This window comes from Coptis chinensis, chromosome 6, assembly GCF_015680905.1.
Source record: "Coptis chinensis isolate HL-2020 chromosome 6, ASM1568090v1, whole genome shotgun sequence".
Lineage (NCBI taxonomy): Eukaryota > Viridiplantae > Streptophyta > Magnoliopsida > Ranunculales > Ranunculaceae > Coptis > Coptis chinensis.
The window spans coordinates 1,575,227-1,592,886 of record NC_141461.1 but is presented as its reverse complement, the minus strand read 5'-3'; the positions used below and the strand labels follow the sequence as shown (position 1 = coordinate 1,592,886).

Genomic DNA, 17,660 nt, shown 5'->3' with positions numbered 1-17,660 from the left:
AAGTGCCAAATTTGAATATGAAATTCCTACTTTGCATTATAACATTGAGCAAGACTGATCAAAATGATATATCCCTACTTCAGTCTAGATTAATCATTTACCAATCACAATGCTAAAGGAACTAAATTGAAAATAAATAAATAATAATCATAATCAAAATCTGAGTTACGTTGAACACTTGCTCTAAGCAAAGCAGCTTTACTTTTATTTATTTTTTTATTCGATAACGATTTTAATATTTTTTTTTTCCTTATTGACACTTTTTTCGGTTGGGGGGAGGGGGAGGTATATATTCCACAAACTGGTATGCAAAACAGCCAGGAAGAAAGCTATATGCATGAAGATTTTTCATGTAATGCTCACAGATGGAGTTGTTCATCTGTAGTGGGAGAATATTAATTTTGTCCATCCATGGCCATCAGATCTACTCACTGATGTGTAATAATACTCTCTAAAACAACTTCCTCTTTAACTTCTTCTGCTTGGGCGTTTGTTTCATCTGTAACGCACTCCTCTTTTTTCTTGCCCCACAAAACACTATAGAGGCCCCCAACTAGCAACAAAGCACCTCCAATACTGCAACAAGAATGACAAATTCACAATGATTACTTAATTGCAACAATATCAAATATAGCAAAAATACTGTAGATATCTAGAGTCCGCGACCCAAATATAGCAAAAATAATGTAGAAATCTAAAGTCCGCGACCCATTAACCTCATAAATCACATGCTTGCTTACTGTAGCTCTCAGTATGGTCCCATTAATTAATCAGCTTTTGGATGCCCTATCAACACTTTAGATATGTTGCGCCTTCTAAAGATCAACATCAATGGACTATTGTGAAATCAAAAAGAAGCAAAAGAATACAAGAGCGTTCTTAAGGAGAAATATAGTCTACGCTTGCAATGATAAAGAAGATAAAGTCGCTAATGAAAAACAAAAAGATGAGAAATCTTGAGGACTACACTAAAGAGTTTTGAGATGATATTTTGAGACTCACTTATGAGTGTTGTGCTTGTAAAAATTTCTTTTGCAACTATGAGAAAGCACAAACTCATTTTAGAAAGGATCATCTTAACTAGGAAGTAGGACTACTATCTCTACTTTCTTAAGCTCGACTGTAGGATAATTAGGATGTTATCTTATGTATGTTAGGCTTGAAGTTTGTTGGTATAGTGTGGTTGTGTTCCTCCTTTTAATAATCTAATTCTTAGGGAGGCTTGTAAGGTTTAATCTTTTACAATAATAACAGGTGGGGGTCTGTCTTAACCCTAGCTTAATTTTTCAAAAAAAAAAAAAAAAAAAAAAAAAAAAACACTTTAGATATGCAAAAAAAAAACACTTTAGATATGCACTTTGGCACAGCCCTAATGGATAATTGGACTAATATCAAGAATAGTCCATGTTACGGATAAACTTCCCCTATTATAATTCTTTTTTCTATGCCTCCACATAAGGAGCACTGAGCACAGAGCATTTTCAAAAGAACACTGCTGATACGTCTTGGTCTAATGTGGTCAGGTAGACCATTGACGCATGGCGTTAAATATAGCAAGGTAGTTATTTACAAATCCAATTAAGTGAAGAAAAGAAATGACCTTGTGAAATAAATCGTCTCCTTCCATAAGAACGCTGAGAAGATTGCTGTAATAAGAAGTGCTAATGGAGTGAACATAGCTGTGAACACTGGTCCTTTCTTCTCTATGCACCACACTTGCAGCCAGTAGGTGATCCCAGTGACTACTATTCCCTGCCATATTCAATAAAGAAATTATTTAACCAGGCCGCGCCTCAAATCTTTGATTTAGATAGACAGTGTCTATGTTTGTCATTGCAACTTATCCAGAAGACGGTCCTGCTTAGTATAGAACAAACTAGATGCATTGCATAGCCTTTTGGAAGAAAGTTTGATAAATACGAAAATTTTGAGGGGTCTAGCTCTCTTTCTATTAGTCCTTACTATGGAAATTCGAATGATATATGCGAACTAGGTTCAACCGTTCAAAGTTTTAGCAAGATATAACGCCTACATCATTCTATAACTTTGTAGTGGCCCTTCTAGCAAGACCAGCGGACTCTCAAAGCACTATTATACTGCAATAGTTTTCAACTCAAATCTCAATGCATTTGTTTTTTTTGGATTGGTAAGTCTGTTTTAAATGAAATCAGTAACTCTTTGATGCTGGCGGAGTTCGAACTCTAGATCTCTAGTATCAACACCCAAAAATTTTACCGACTTTACTAGTCGGCACCTACAATCTCAATGCATATGAATTGACGGAATGGATTTTTTTCGGATTGAGAAAACACAAAATGGTAGATATGACCAAAGGTTCGTGACCAGAGACCGTCATCAGTGAGAAAGTATATTACTACTAGTCCGACCAGAGTCATGGTTTGAGACTTTGAGTTGATAAGAATTCATAAAGGTAACTAACACTAACTATATGTACAGGCAAGTGAATGTGATTGGCAAAAATACAAAATGCCAATGATCCTGCAGGGGCATACATGTAGACCGAGGGACCTGCAGCTCTATGTTCTTTATCTATTTACGCATGTGGTACACATGCTATTATTAATGCACATTGTTGATTGTGACAGGTCATTGTAACTCCTCCAAGTGATATATAGAGAAAACAAAATCTAAATGGACAGAAAGTGCAGTGGCAATCTATACAGATTTTTGCTTTTAGATTCAGTCCATTAGTGTTTACTTTGTGGCAACAGAATTTTGAACTTTATAAAGGCAGGAGTTGATGGAAGTAGGGAACATACACAGTACAAAACCGATGAGAGTTGAATATTCCAACCAAGTTTCCATGATGAAAGATTTCTATCAAAACCAATGGCCCAAATAGCTGATAGAATGCAGCTAAAGAAACATTGTATGCTGGTCAGGCGTATTTTGGCTGGATATATTTTCAGGAGGGGACCCTGCAAACGGAAAGCCAAATGAAAATAAGAGACCAAAACAATTATATAAGCACTACAATTAGGCTAACAAAATTTTTGAGCCACATGAAGGAAAAAAGTGCCAAGAAAGTTGTATATTGAATTATGGAGAAGTTGCGTATAAGCTGATTTTGAACTTGTAGAAAGCAGGGGAACAACTAAAGTCCAGTAATCCTAGTTGCGGCCGTTGTCATGTATTGATTCATGTAGGTTCAACAAATGTATAAATTTGAACAAAATTATATCTGGGCCGAGTCACGGAGCAGCAATAATATTTACGCACCACAACATGCCAATTTAATGGTGGCATTTCTCAATGCTACTAAACTAACCTGCATAATAAGCCAAAGTGACCAAGCTGTATTTGCCAAAAGCATGGTAAGTGGCCCTTTAATCCAGTCTAACTTGGAATTAAAATCAATTGCAGGTGAGTTCGGGCTGGAATCTTCCTTGTGAGCTGTTGAGTACCAATTCATAAATTTTACGGGAGGACCTTTATTGAAAGCCACCAACAGTGCCCCTGATATACATAATACCGACCCAAACACCTTTGCCACTCCATAAAGATGTCTCATTGAAATGCTCTCCATCCTGATAACATTTGTAATAGGTGACAAAATAACTAACAGTCCTTTAAACAATCTAGATACTTAAATTAATTACAAAAAGCTGTATTTGTTACCTTAGAAAAGTAGCCACGATAAATGTAATGGCAGGAATTGTATTAGTGGAAGCAGCGGCAAATGTTGCTGAGGTGTAGTTGAGTGCAACATAATAGAGATTTAAACTTAAAGTCATCCTGAAATTTTCGTACTTGTACCTCAATCATCATGAATCTATATATCAACATTTAAAAACAAAGAAGAAAAAGAAAGAAGCTTTTTACCCAAATAAAGACGCTAAGAATATTCTGAAGAGTACAGGACATGACATTGGTGGAGCTTGCTTCCTAGAGATAAGTCAGGCACGTCAATAACTAAACAACTACACATGCACCATGGTAGAAACAACTATAATTTGAATGAAGTACCTTTCTAGTAAGAAACTGAATGGAGCTAAGGCAAGCAAAGCAAAGGCTTGCCTATAAACCACAAATACACAAGGGGTCATTCCTACATCAATTGCTGCCTTAGAGAGCAAGGCCATGCCAGCATACAGAAATTGTGTGAGGAGCATTGCAAGATAAGGCTTTTGGGTCTCAGTAAACACTGAAATACTAAGAAAATTCTTCATATTGCTTATAGTGAATGCTTTAACTATAAGATGCTCCTCTATTTATAGTGTTTCAAACGAACCTGCAACTTATTCTTGCAAAAGTATCTCCTGTGCTGTTGTCAGACCAAACTTAAGGTTAGCAGGAAATTTGCCACAGAAAGATTTTGTCAATGGACCCGTTTTGTAGTGCACATTTTTATTTTTATTTTTTCGATATTGCTAAAAATAAATGAAATGTGCTGATCATTGGTGTTTCGATTGCTGGAAAGTGTAGCATACCAAAATTTTACCCGTGCTGGTTTTGGAGAGGACCCTACATCCTAATTTCCTTTCTCTGTCTTGATGATCATTTTAATGGGCACAGTCATTAGCAATACCTGTCGTAACATTATGTGCTCATAGACAATAGGAAATTAATCCTAAATAAAATGTGCTCATAAACTTTACCATATAATTGGTATCATATCCAAATACATATCTCTTGATGGGATTCCATCATTAGTAAAGATAAATTTAAGTATTCAGTGGAAATTCTCAGTAAGGATGTTGAAACCTAGCCACTACATTTAAGTATCAGCAAGGACCAGGTTGTCTAACTTCTAATTAGAAAGCCATTTTAGACAACTCTTTTGGACTTTATAACAACTCAAATATGACCAAGTGCCTCTTGTTTATTTCTTTTCGTAAAAGATTGGACCAACATAGCATAGGGTTAAAACTGCGAACCATTTACGATTTCAGCTGCGGAGTCCAAATAATTAAAGGTTTCTCTGATATATGTTCTCTCTTTGAAGTCACCGTTGGAATAATAATTAGAATATATTGCAGTGTTGTGTGCCACTTATGATATGTAGATCCTGATCATATTTTTCAACGCACTTATGTCTAGTACATTGGTACATAATATTTGGATCTCTTGAGGAAGTTACTTGGCAAATGCAAAGAAGGTTAATTTGCTTCGATCAGCTAGATAGTTCATAGTTAAAACTTGTAAGAATCCTCAATATCAAAGCTTTTTCGAAAAAGGTGGTTAAGTGGTATGCACCGTCATGGAACATCAGCTCAGATTGCAATAAAAGGGTGCACTCCTATATTACCGAATTTAAAGTGACACAGAATTTAAAGTTACTTACAAATAGATGAGAAGGAATCTCAAGCTGGGTGTTGAGATTAACATGTTCCATCCATTGCAAACAAACTTTACCACGGAAGAAAGACATAATAATTTGTATTGTATTATGTCCTCCCAAACTTTACCTCATCATCACGTAGTTAGTTTCTAAATTAGAATTGGAAACATGACCGCCACCACTATTTCTCCTAAACGGTGATGAACAAGTAAATTGGTTTTGGAAACCAATTACTACTTTGGTTCTTCACGTTCTCTATAAATACCCCACGGTATTTGAGAATTAAGAAGACACAACTAAGAGAGATCATAGTGTACGGGCGTAAGCGAGTATATTATTGGAGCAATAATTAGTATAAGACAATAGCCAAATTTGTGAGTGCATTATGATAGAGTAATAGCATAAATTTGTGAGTGCCAAAAGTATGTGCGTGTGAGAGAGAGATTGGTGTTTGTGTGAGGCTTGTGACATTGTAAACAACTCTTTGACTATAGTGGATTTTGGTGTGTTTGTGGACGTAGGCAATTGCCAAACCACGTAAGTTTCTTGTGTTCATTTATTTTTTGTTCTTTCATCATTGCTTTAGTGGTTGTATTGGTATTCTTGTTTTGTCATTGATTCCAAGATCTTGAGGATAACTGTCGTTAGTCAGGATTAGTGTGATCTCTAATTCTTAACAACTGGTATTGGAGCGTGGTTTGTGAATCGAATTACTGGAGGTGTTTGAAGAAATTCTTGAGTGGTGAATTCCGCCGTTGTTTGAGACAAGGTGTTTGAAGAAAATTTCTTGAGTGAAGATTACTCCACCGTAGTTTGGTTCAAGTGGGAGCAATGACAACCGAGAAGACGACAACCATGGTTTAGAGGTTTGATGGTATAAACTTCGGCTTTTGGAAGATGCAAATAGAGGATTATCTTTATCAGAAAGATCTATATGAACCGTTGGTAGGAAAAAAGTCTACAACGATGGAACAAGCTAGGAGCATGGGATTCGCTTGATAGAAAAGCATTGGCGACAATCCGATTGAGTTTGTCTAGGTCTCAGAAATTGACATCAAGAACGAAGACATCGTCTCTCATGAAAGCTCTCTTAAGTATGTATGAACAACCCTCTGCAACGAATAAGGTACATCTTATAACGAAACTCTTTACATTGAGAATGTCTGAGGGAGATTCTTTCAGAGAACATCTTAATTTGTTCAATAAGACCAAAGACCAACTTGAGTCAGTTGAGATCACTTTTAGTGATGAGGTGATGGCTTGCGCGAATTCTTGGGCGAGATGCCACCGAGTTGGAAAGCCACAGTTTACGCAATTAGTCGTTATTTTGGTAAATCTAAGTTGAAATATGATGAAGTTGTTAGTATAATACTAACCGAGGAGATCCGGGCGTGGATAATGCCTCCACTTTCGTGTCCATTGATCACAAGAGTAGATGAATGATCGAAGTTCATACAAAGGCCGACATCGGGTCGAACATAGAAAGGGGAGATGGAAATCTCATAGTCTTGATGATATTGAATATGAACCTAGAGATACAAGTGATGATTTGTGTTACAATTGTGGCATGCCAGACCATTACAGTTATGAATGTAAAGCTCTAAGAAATAACAACAAGAACAAGAATCAAGATGTTAATGTTGTTGAAGTGGATGATGACGCATTGATATATTCTATGGAGACATCGGTCAGAACATAGAAAGGGGAGATGGAAATCCCATAGCCTTGATGATATTGAATATGAACCTAGAGATACAAGTGATGATTTGTGTTAAAATTGTGGCATGTCAGGCCATTACAGTTATGAATGTAAAGCTCAAAGAAATAACGACAAGAACAAGAATCAAGATGTTAATGATGTTGAAGTGGATGATGACGCATTGATATGTTCTATGGAGAAGAACAATTGGGAGTCTTGGGTCATAGATTTCGGCGCATCATTCCATGGTACTTCAAATCGGAAGTTCTTTGTGAACTACACCAAAGGTGACCTAGGCAAGGTATTCCTTGATGATGATCAACCTTGTAACATTGTTGGCAAAGGTGATGTGCAGATCAAGTTGAAAGGGTTTGCATGGAAATTGAGGGATGTGAGACATGTCCTTGATTTCTATGGGGCAGTTGGCGGATGAAAGTTATGTGACAACCTTTACTGGTGATGCTTGAAAAGTTTCTAGGGGTTCTATGATAGTGGCAAAAGGAAAGAAGAGTGGTACTCTCTATAGGACCATTGATGCATGTGGTTCATTTGCTATTGTGTATAGCAAAGAAGATCTGGATGTGTGACACCACAGACTTGGTCACATGAGTGAGAAAGGAATGCAAATCCTTCACTCAGTTAGAAAACTACCCATGTTACAGTCGACTGAATTTGGCTTCGTGAGAATGCGTTAGAGAACAAAAACAGGTGAGTTTTCGAATGTAAGCGTAACTCTAAAAGCGTAAAAAGCTTGAGTTAGTCCATACGATATCCGGGCGCGCCTATAGTCTCCTCCCATGGCAGAAAGTCATATGTTGTGACTTTTATTGATGATCACACGAGAAAGGTGTGGGCATATTTCTTGAGACATAAATCTGAGGATTATGGAGTGTTCATGAAGTGGAATGCCAAGGTTGAAAATGAGACAAACTTGAAAGTAAAAGAGTTGAAATCCGGTAATAGAGGAGAGTACGTTGATGCAGGTTTGAGGAATGGTTGTGCAGATAATGGAATGGGGATGGAATATACTTTGCGAGGGATGCTTCAACTGAATGAGGTGGTAGAGTGTATGAACAGATCACTGATAAAAAGAGCTAAGTGTATGTGTATACTAGCAGGTATGCCCAAGCAGTTCTGGGTAAAGACCATTAGCACGACATCTTACCCGATCAACGAGAGGATCGCCAAAGATCATTGCCACGTACTGATGGCGGTGTGCCTCGGTGCTATGATAAAGCATTGGAGGTTGATGATGCAAGCGAGTGGGAGTTTGCAATGAAGAATGAGATGAAGTCCTTCATCTCTGATTACACAGTGATATTCTCTCAAGTTGTGAAACTAAATACTACGATGTCAGTTTCGAGTATTGTTATAGCAGAAGATTTACACCTTGAGCAATTAGAAGTGAAAACTGTCTTCCTCCATGGTGCCCAAGAGGAAGAGATGTATGTGCAGCAATGTGAGTGTTTCATTGAATTGGGTAGAGAGAATATGGTATGCAAGCTAAGAAAGAGTTGTATAGTTTGACACAAGCCCCTAGACAGTGGTACATGGTTTGCATGCGCCCAGATATTTTCCGTCGTTGCAAAGGGAGCTTCATTAGCGTGTTGATGACCAATCGCGGCAAGCTTCGGGAAGCAATGAAGTGGATACTGCGATTTCTAAGAGGTACTACTGATGAATGCATATGTTATGTGAGAGGTGATGTGCACTTGCAAGGGTATATTAATACAGACTTTCCAGGTGAAATTGATCGCAAGAAATGCACTACTTGTTATGTCTTTACAATGGGAGCTACTGCAGTGAGATGGGACTCACAATGGACAAAGACAGTGACTATTGAGAAGCTGAAGCTATGTCTAGCTTCAGTTGGTCTTCTAATTTGAAGATCGTGGATGAAGCACACCATTATGCATTGGAAATGCATTGAGTTGATTTACTTTGGTTATCGGTCTCCACGTGGGAGATTGTTAAGTATGGAGCCTGATCATCACGTGGTTAGTTTCCAAATTGGAATTGGAAACATAGACCCGCCAGCACTACTTCTCCTAAATGGTGATGAACAAGTAAATTGGTTTTGGAAACCAATTACTACTTTGGTTCCTCACGTTCTCTATAAATACCCCACGGTATTTGAGAATTAAGAAGACACAACTAAGAGAGCTCATAGTGTACGGGGCGTATAGCGAGCATATTATTGGAGCAATAATTAGTGTAAGGCAATAGCCAAATTTGTGAGTGCATTATGATAGTGTAATAGCATAAATTTGTGAGTGCCAAAAGTGTGTGCGTGTGAGAGAGAGATTGGTGTTTGTGTGAGGCTTGTGACATTGTAAACAACTCTTTGACTAAAGTGAATTTTGGTGTGTTTGTGGGCGTAGGCAATCACCAAACCACGTAAGTTTCTTGTGTTCGTTTATTCTTTGTTCTTTCATTATTGCTTTAGTGGTTGTATTGATATTCTTGTTTTGTCATTGATTCCAAAATCTTGAAGATAATTATCGCTAGTCAGGATTAGTGTGATCTCTAATTCCTAACAAATCCGTCTCCTCAGTCTTCAAGCAACGAATCCGTTGCTAGAGCTGTTAACTTCTCTCATTAACATCAAAATTGGTTGCTAGAGCTTCAATGTTTAGGCAATTTCAAACATGTGGATCAAATGCCACAATTATAGGTAACTTCAAAACAGGTTTTATGTTGCAATCGTTCACAAATCTAAATTGGCGCTCATCAAATTTTGGATGAATATTGTTATGTGCTTTGAATCCGACTCACTTGCATAGGCTAACGTTAGGTTTTGGTTGATACTTGAAACGAGCTTCCTAGACACGTGTTGGAGTTATCCCTCACATGAGGAGAGAAACCGAGCGACAAACGGGCAAACTTCGACATCGCGAAGTCGAAGCGCTACCAAGGCCAGATAAGGCGCGACTTCGCGCCGAGTTCCAAGAACATAGGCGACCAGCGCCAAGTGGCAGCGCCAGCTCCGCTTCAGTCTTTAGCGCGACCAGCGCCAGAGTGTGAGCGCCACCTCAGTCTAATTTCGTGGGCCCTTGCTACAAAGTACCCATTGAATTTGGTTTTGGAGATAAAACCAAAATCAAGGTTTTGGAAAACCTAACCTAACAGAACCAAACAAGTCGGAAGATTGGAATCCGGACTAAAACAAAGAGAAAAAACCTTTACGAGATACAACCCTCAGAAAGAGATAAAGAGTGATCTAGTAAGGTGAGAGACCGAAAAGGAGAGATTGTAATCTTCCTTCCCACTTTATTAAGAACTGGCTCTTGTGGAAGTAGGCATCATTGGCGAACCACGGTAAAATCTTTGTGTTGTGGTTTTGCTTTTTACTTGCTTTTACATTATTATCTGTTGTTAATAGTTGTTTAGCGAGTTGGGCATGTTAGTATAGGTAGTTTGTGATATTTGAGATTCATCTGGAGTTGAAGTGTGTTCATACAAGTTATCTGTGTAATGGGGGAACCGATTGGTATTGGTATAATCTCCCAACAAGTGGTATCAGAGCCTTGGTTAGAATAGCCTAGGGTGTTATCCGAATCTTGGTCAGAAGGTGTTTGACGAAATTCCTGAGAGAAGATTTGAGGTTAAATAACTTGTAGAGATGGACCATTCCGTGAACACTCGTATGATGAGTCTGAATAGGAAGAACTACACCATCTGGAAAGCCAAGATGGAAGACTTGCTATACTGCAAGGACTTGGCACTTCCCATTGAGAATGAGGGAGTAAAACCAGAAAAGACTGATGAGGCTGAATGGAAAAAGCTTGACAGAAAAGCTATTGGGTACATTCGACAATGGATAGACGACAGTGTCTTTCACCATGTGGCCCAAGAGACTACAGCCTTCAGTCTATGGAAGAAACTCGAAGACCTTTATGAGAGGAAGTCGGGTGGAAACAAAGTGCTAGTCGTTAAGAAGTTTGCAGACACGAAGTACCAAGAAGGTTCTTCAATGTCTGAGCATCTTAATGAAGTACAGAATATCATCAATCAGATGCATTTGATGAAGATCAATTTGGGAGACGAAGTTGAGGCTTTGTTTCTATTAGGCTCTCTACCCGAAAGTTGGGAGACATTAGCAGTTTCTCTACATGGAGCAGCCAAGGATGGAATTGTTACCATGGAGATGGCTACCACGTCTTTGTTGAATGAGGAGACTAGAAGGAGTGCAAGAAGCAGCTCTTCTAACTCAGAGGTCCTTTTCACAGAGAAACGGGGAGAGGTCGAAGCGAAAAACCATCTCGCTTCTAGAGGTGATGACGTGTAAATCTAGGGGTGAAGCTAGAACTCCTAAGGCGGAGGCAATGTTACTATTGTGCCACCAAAGGCCACTTCAGATATGAGTGCGGAAAACACCAAGAGGGATGAGAAGAATAACCGTGGTACATGAAGACATGGTGCGAGGAACGGAAACAAAGCAGAGATACCACCGCACTAGTCGGCGACCCAGTGGGAATTGTGTCGATTGTGGTGTGTCTTTGCCTTAGTACCTCATGTCGATACGAGTGGGTGATAGATACAGAGCATCGTCCTATCACGTCACAATCAAGACAAGGGATTCTTCACTACCTACAAACGGTGAATATGGTGAAGTAAGGATGGGTAACAATGGAGTCTCAAGATTATAGGCATTGGAGATGTTCATGTAGAAACCAATGTCGGCTACACCTTGACACTCAAGGATGTAAGACATGTCCCCGACATACGGCTAAGCCTAATTTCTTTGGCCGGAAATTAGATGATGATGGCTTTGTAAACTCGTTTGGTAACGGGGTATGGAACCCACCGCAGGTTCCATTGTAGCAGCCAGGAGGAAAAAAATCTTGCTCTCTTTACAAAACACGGGCTAGTTTGTGTAAAAGCGAGAATCAACGCGCGTAAGAAGAAGAAGAAGCATCCGAATCGTGGCACAAGAGACCGTGTCACATGGGCATAAAAGGGATGGAAGTTCTTGCTAAGCAAAAGGCCATGCCGCACATTAAAGGTACACATTTAAATACATGTACTCATTGTTTGGTAGGAAAGCAACACGGGTGTCTTTCCAAAGATTCCTGCCTCACGAAAGGACAATCGCCCTTGAAGCTAGTGCACAATGCAACTTATGTGGTCCTATGAGAGTGAAGTCCCACCGGGGAGCTTCGTGACTTCTTGACATTCATTGATGATCGTCAAAGAAAGATATGGGCCTATAGTCACGAAGACCAAGGATGAAGTACTTGGCGTGTTTGAGAAATTCCACAAAGATGGTGGAAAGAGAGATCGAAGTTGTTGAAGTGTATTCGCTCCGGATAATGGGGTGAGTACATTGGGCCATTTGAAGAGTATTGCCAGAGTCATGGGATTCGCCATGAAAGCAGACCGTTCCCAAGACACCGCAAATGTAATGGAATAGCGAGAGAGAATGAACCGCACCATTGTAGAGAGGATAAGATGCATGCTATCTCACTCTAAGCTACCTAGAAGCCACCGGGTAGAAGCAATCGTCTGGTATGTGCATGTGATCAACCCGTCACCAAAGAAAGCCTCCGAATAGTGATTATCCGCAGCAGAGTATGGTCGAGCGAGATGTTGATTATGGATACTTGAGGTATTTGGGTGCGGGGCATTTGTGCATATTCCGGCGATGAGAGATCCAAGCTTGATGACAAAGCCAAGCGGTGCATTTTTCCGGTTATGGAGATGAAAAGTTTGGTTACAAACTCTATGATCCGATTAACAAGAAGGTAATCCGGTCGAGATGTTGTGTTCTTAGAAGACCAAACCATAGCAGACTTTGAGGAGGGTGAGAAGCTACGTGCTTTCACCAATGATCTTGTTGATTCGGAACCGTAAGTTCCCACTAACGTGGAACGTCGAAGGCATTGAGAATGCAGAGAACCATGAGTTTGAAGCTCATGATGAGAATCCTATATTGCTCATGATGGGATAGAACCTATTGGTATAGAAGATGCATGAGATGCATGAACCACCACCGAGAGCAAGCGAGTAGTCAACCTCCCCGAAAAATCACCGCCAGATGGGGCAAGGAGGTCCGACAGGGAGAATAGTTTCAACCAGTATCCACCACACATGCGACGCGCTTACTATCGGATGGTGGAGAACCTATGTACTATCAAGAGGGCACTTGAAGGTACGCACAAAAGAAAAATGGTTGAAGGCCATGCATGACGAGATGGATTCTTTGCATAAGAATCACACTTATGAAGTTAGTTGAGAAACCCACGGGAGAAAAGTTCTCAAGAATAAGTGGATATACAAAGTCAAGCATGAGGAGAACAATCCTCACCCAAGGCACAAAGCTCGCCTTTGTGTGAAGGGATTCGGTCAAAGGAAAGGGATTGACTTTGATGAGATTTTCTCTCCTCAGTAGTGAAGATGACTTCTATCCCGGGTGGTATTGGGTATGACCGCAAGTATGAACCTAGAGGTTGAGCAGCTAGATGTTAAGACAGACTTTTCTTCATGGAGACCTTGAAGAAGATGTCTACATGGACCCGACCCGTAGGGTTTTGAGGTCAAAGGCAAGGAGCACCTAGTATGCAAGGCGATAAAAAGAGCTTGTATGGGTTGAAGCAAGCACCGAGACAAAGGTACATAAAGTTTGATTCCTTTATGGTGAAGCAAGGATACAAGAAGTCCGCTTCCATCATTGTCGCGTTTGTTCGAGATTTCCGATGATGGGGATTTCATAGTGCTATTCATTGTATGTGGATGATATGTTGATAGTTGGCCCCAAACATCAACAAGATATCCAAGCTGAAGAAAGACTCGAGTAAGTCCTTTGAGATGAAGGATTTGGGTCAAGCAAAGCAGATACTTGGGATCGCGGATCACTTTGATGAAAAGAGTGGAAAGTTGTGGCTTTCTCAAGAAAGCTACATTGAGGTAGGTGTTGAAGAGATTCAACATGGATCAATGAAACCCGGTCGGTTATCCGCTTGGTGGCCGCCCGCATGACCAAAGAGATGTGTCCTAAGGGTGAGCATGAGCAGAGTCGATGGAAAAGATTCCTTATGCATCCGCATGCGGTTAAGGCGCTTTGATGTATGCCATGGTGTGTACTAGACCGGATATTGCTTTACCGTTGGGGTTGTAAGCGATTCACCAAATCCGGGTAAAGAACATTGGGAAGGTGTTAAGTGGATATTGAGATATCTCCAAGGCACTTCCAAATCGTGTTTGTGTTTTGGTGGAAGTAAGCCCTTGCTTGAAGCGCTACACCGATCGCGCATATGGCGGTGATGTTGACTTCGATGAAGTCCACCTCCGGTTATCCGTTACTTTTGGTGGGGGAGCGGTTTCTTGGCAATCTAAGTTGCAAAAGTGTGTTGCCCCTCCACTACGTACCGTTTAGTATATTGCGTAGCCAATCGAAAGTGTTGCAAAGAGTTGCTATGGATGAAGAGGTTCTTCGACGAACTAGGGCTAAAGCGTAAAACAGTTTTGTAGTTCTATGTGGCCGGTCGAGGCGCCATCCACTTGAGCAAGAATCCGAGTTTTCATTCTAGATCCAAGCACATATACGCGCGTTATCATTGATTTAGAAGTACTCGAAGACAAGCATTTGTGTATCGAGATCCATATACCGACAAGAACGGGTCGGATATGATGACCAAAAGTCTTACCGAAGGTAAGTTTGATGTTTGTTGTCTTATTGCCGGAATGGCGACACTCCTCCCCGCTGATTTGGCAATTGCATGGAGGTAGCCCCCCTCACCGCTCGGGAGGGAGATTGTTGAGTTATCCCTCACATGAGGAGAGAAACCGAGCCGACAAACGGGCAAACTCGACATCGCGAAGTCGAGGCGCCAGCGCTTTCGAATAGAGCGACTTCGCCGAGTTCCAAGAATAACATAATTCGCCAGCCAAAGTGGCGCCCGCCAGCCGGCTTCAGTCTTTAGCGACCCGCCAGTCTAATTTCGTGGGCCCTTGCTACAAGATTCCCGCTAATTTGGTTTTGGAGATAAAACCAAAATCAAGGTTTTGGAAAACCTAACCTAACGTAACCAAACAAGTCGGAAGGATTGGAATCCGGACTAAAACAAAGAGAAAAACCTTTACGAGATACAACCCTCAGAAAGAGATAAAGAGTGATCTAGTAAGGTGAGAGACCGGGGCGAGATTGTAATCTTCCTTCCCACTTTATTAAAACCGGCTCTTGTGGAAGTAGGCATCATTGGCGAACCACGGTAAATCTTTGTGTTGTGGTTTGCTTTTACCGCTTTTACATTATTATCTGTTGTTAATAGTTGTTTAGCGAGTTGGGCATGTTAGTATAGGTAGTTTGTGATATTTGAGATTCATCTGGAGTTGAAGTGTGTTCATACAAGTTATCTGTGTAGTGGGGGAACCGATTGGTATTGGTATAATCTCCCAACAACACGTTCCTATACTTCTACTATCTATATACTAAAGCAGATCGAGACCTCTAATTGAGGATTTTCTCTTTCCTATGTGGCACTCTAATATGAGAGAGTTAGTTTTTTCTAATAGCCTACAATCTCACATACATAGAACCTCTTAGGAGAGTTTGAGTGTATTTCTAATTATTATATTTGGAGAGTTTGAGTGTATTTCCAATTCTTACATATTTGATCAAATAAAAAAAATTGCTAAAAAATAGGTGATTTGTAAAAGGTAATTTTCTATTATGAATCAAACACTTTTAGTGTTCAAATTCTTATATATTTGATCAAATAAAAAAATGTAATTTGTAGAATTCCTTATTACAAATCATACAATTTTAGTGTCTATGATAAAACACCGACTTATTTCGAATATATTCTTAACACGGCCTCAAAACATAGTTAAAAACAATTATACAAAAAATAATATCACAAAATATATAATAGAAAATGAAAAAAAAAAATAACGGCAAAGCAATAATGACAAATATTTTTAAAAATTGCTAAAAAATAAGTGATTTGTAAAAGGTAATTTTCTATTACGAATCAAACACTTTTAGTGTTCCAATTCTTATATATTTGATCAAATAAAAAAAATTGCTAAAAAATATGTAATTTGTATAAACTAATTCCCTACTACAAATCATACAATTTTAGTGTCTATGATAAAACACCGACTTATTTCGAATATATCCTTAACACGGCCTCAAAACATAGTTAAAAACAATTATACAAAAAATAACATCACAAAATATATAATAGAAAATGAAAAAAAAAAAAAAAAAAAAAAAAAAAAAAAAAAAAAAAAAAAAAAAAAAAGCAAAGCAATAATGACAAATATTTTAAAATATATATAATACTGAATGAAACTAACGTAAAAAAACAATTAATGGGAAACCGAAAACTGGATGCAAATGTATTGAACTAACCTCAAATAATATTTAACGGAAAATCAGAAACTGGATACAAATGCAAACATTAAACTAATCTTAAAGAGTAATTAATAGAAAATTGTAATATATATGGATACAATTGTATTAAACTAACCTCAAAGAATAATTAACGGAAAATCAAAACTTAAATGCAAATACATCAAACTAATATAAAAAAATAATTGTCGGCAAATCGAAAATTAGATGCAAATGCATTGAGCTAACCCTCAAAGATTAAATTTATAGGAAATCAGAAACTGGATGCAACTGCATTGAATTAACATTAAAGAAAAATTAATTATTAATTAGAAACATGATGCAAATGCGTGGAACTAATATTAAAAAATAATTAATGGGAAATCGGAAACCGGATGGAACTGCACTGAGCTAATCTCAAAAAATAAACTGGATGCAAATGTATTGAACTGACCTCAAGAAATAATTAATGGAAAATAGGAAACTTGATGCAAATTCATTGAACTAATCTCAAACAATAATTAATGAGAAATCGAAACTAGATGCAAATGTAACTTTATCAAATAATAAACGAAAATCGAAAACCGGATGCAAATGCATTAAACTAATCTCACGAGAATAATTAATGAGAAATCGAAACCTAATGCAAATGCATTGAACCCGACCTCAAAGAACAATTAACGGGAATTGGAAATTGGATGCAAATGTATTGAACTAATTGAAAAGAATAATTAACGGTAAATCAGAAAACTGGATGCAAATCAGTATTTGAACCGATCTCAAAAAATAAATAACGGAATTGAAATTGGATGCAACCAGATTGAACTTACCTCAAAATATAAATAACGGAAATCGAAACCTGGATGCAAATGCATTGAACTAACCTCAAAACATAGTTGGATTATATGTTGTGGAAATGTCTCGATAAGTATAGTTTTGCATTTAAAATGATGTTTACCTTATCTCTTTCCGTATGATTGGGAACTCTTTGCTATTCAAGTAGCTACAATATATATGAACTTCACCTTATTAGGCAATCTCACAAAACTTTAATCAAACTTCTATTATTAAACAACAAAATGAAGTTGAAGGGTTTTATTAAAGGTACATGAGTTATTTTTTTTAATGAAGAATGAGGTTTTCACGTTATAAGAAATTTGGTTGAGTGATCAATATAATATTAATATATAATAGTTTTGCATATTTGCAAATATTTTTTAAAATAATTAATATAACAACACCCGTTCGTAGATAATCTTTGAAGATTTTACATAGTAAGTCATGCATAATTTAAAGAATAATTAATGGGAAATCGGGAACTGGAT

General features: G+C 38.4%; 1 protein-coding gene across 1 annotated transcript; it reads right to left on the bottom strand.

The window, feature by feature from the left end:
- Positions 1-184: 184 nt before the first annotated feature.
- On the bottom strand, positions 185-4,351 carry LOC147490584 (WAT1-related protein At1g43650-like). Its single transcript, XM_086565923.1, has 7 exons — positions 3,988-4,351; positions 3,844-3,906; positions 3,640-3,756; positions 3,290-3,548; positions 2,781-2,939; positions 1,601-1,752; positions 185-576 (listed from the first exon to the last, which is right to left on the bottom strand). The coding sequence occupies exons 1-7, from the start codon at positions 4,188-4,190 to the stop codon at positions 429-431; spliced, it is 1,101 nt and encodes a 366-aa protein (XP_086422049.1). The 5' UTR covers positions 4,191-4,351; the 3' UTR covers positions 185-428.
- Between the last annotated feature and the right edge of the window lie 13,309 nt (positions 4,352-17,660).

What these genes read in the sequence shown, in the direction of transcription:
- LOC147490584 (XM_086565923.1), bottom strand. Translation starts at nt 4,190, where the DNA reads ATGAAGAATTTTCTTAGTATTTCAGTGTTTACTGAGACCCAAAAGCCT. An exon ending in TTCAGTTTCTTACTAGAAAG is followed by an intron (nt 3,907 to 3,987) that starts GTACTTCATTCA and finishes ACTTATCTCTAG; the next exon opens with GAAGCAAGCTCCACCAATGT. An exon ending in TCTCATCGGTTTTGTACTGT is followed by an intron (nt 1,753 to 2,780) that starts GTATGTTCCCTA and finishes TGAATATGGCAG; the next exon opens with GGAATAGTAGTCACTGGGAT.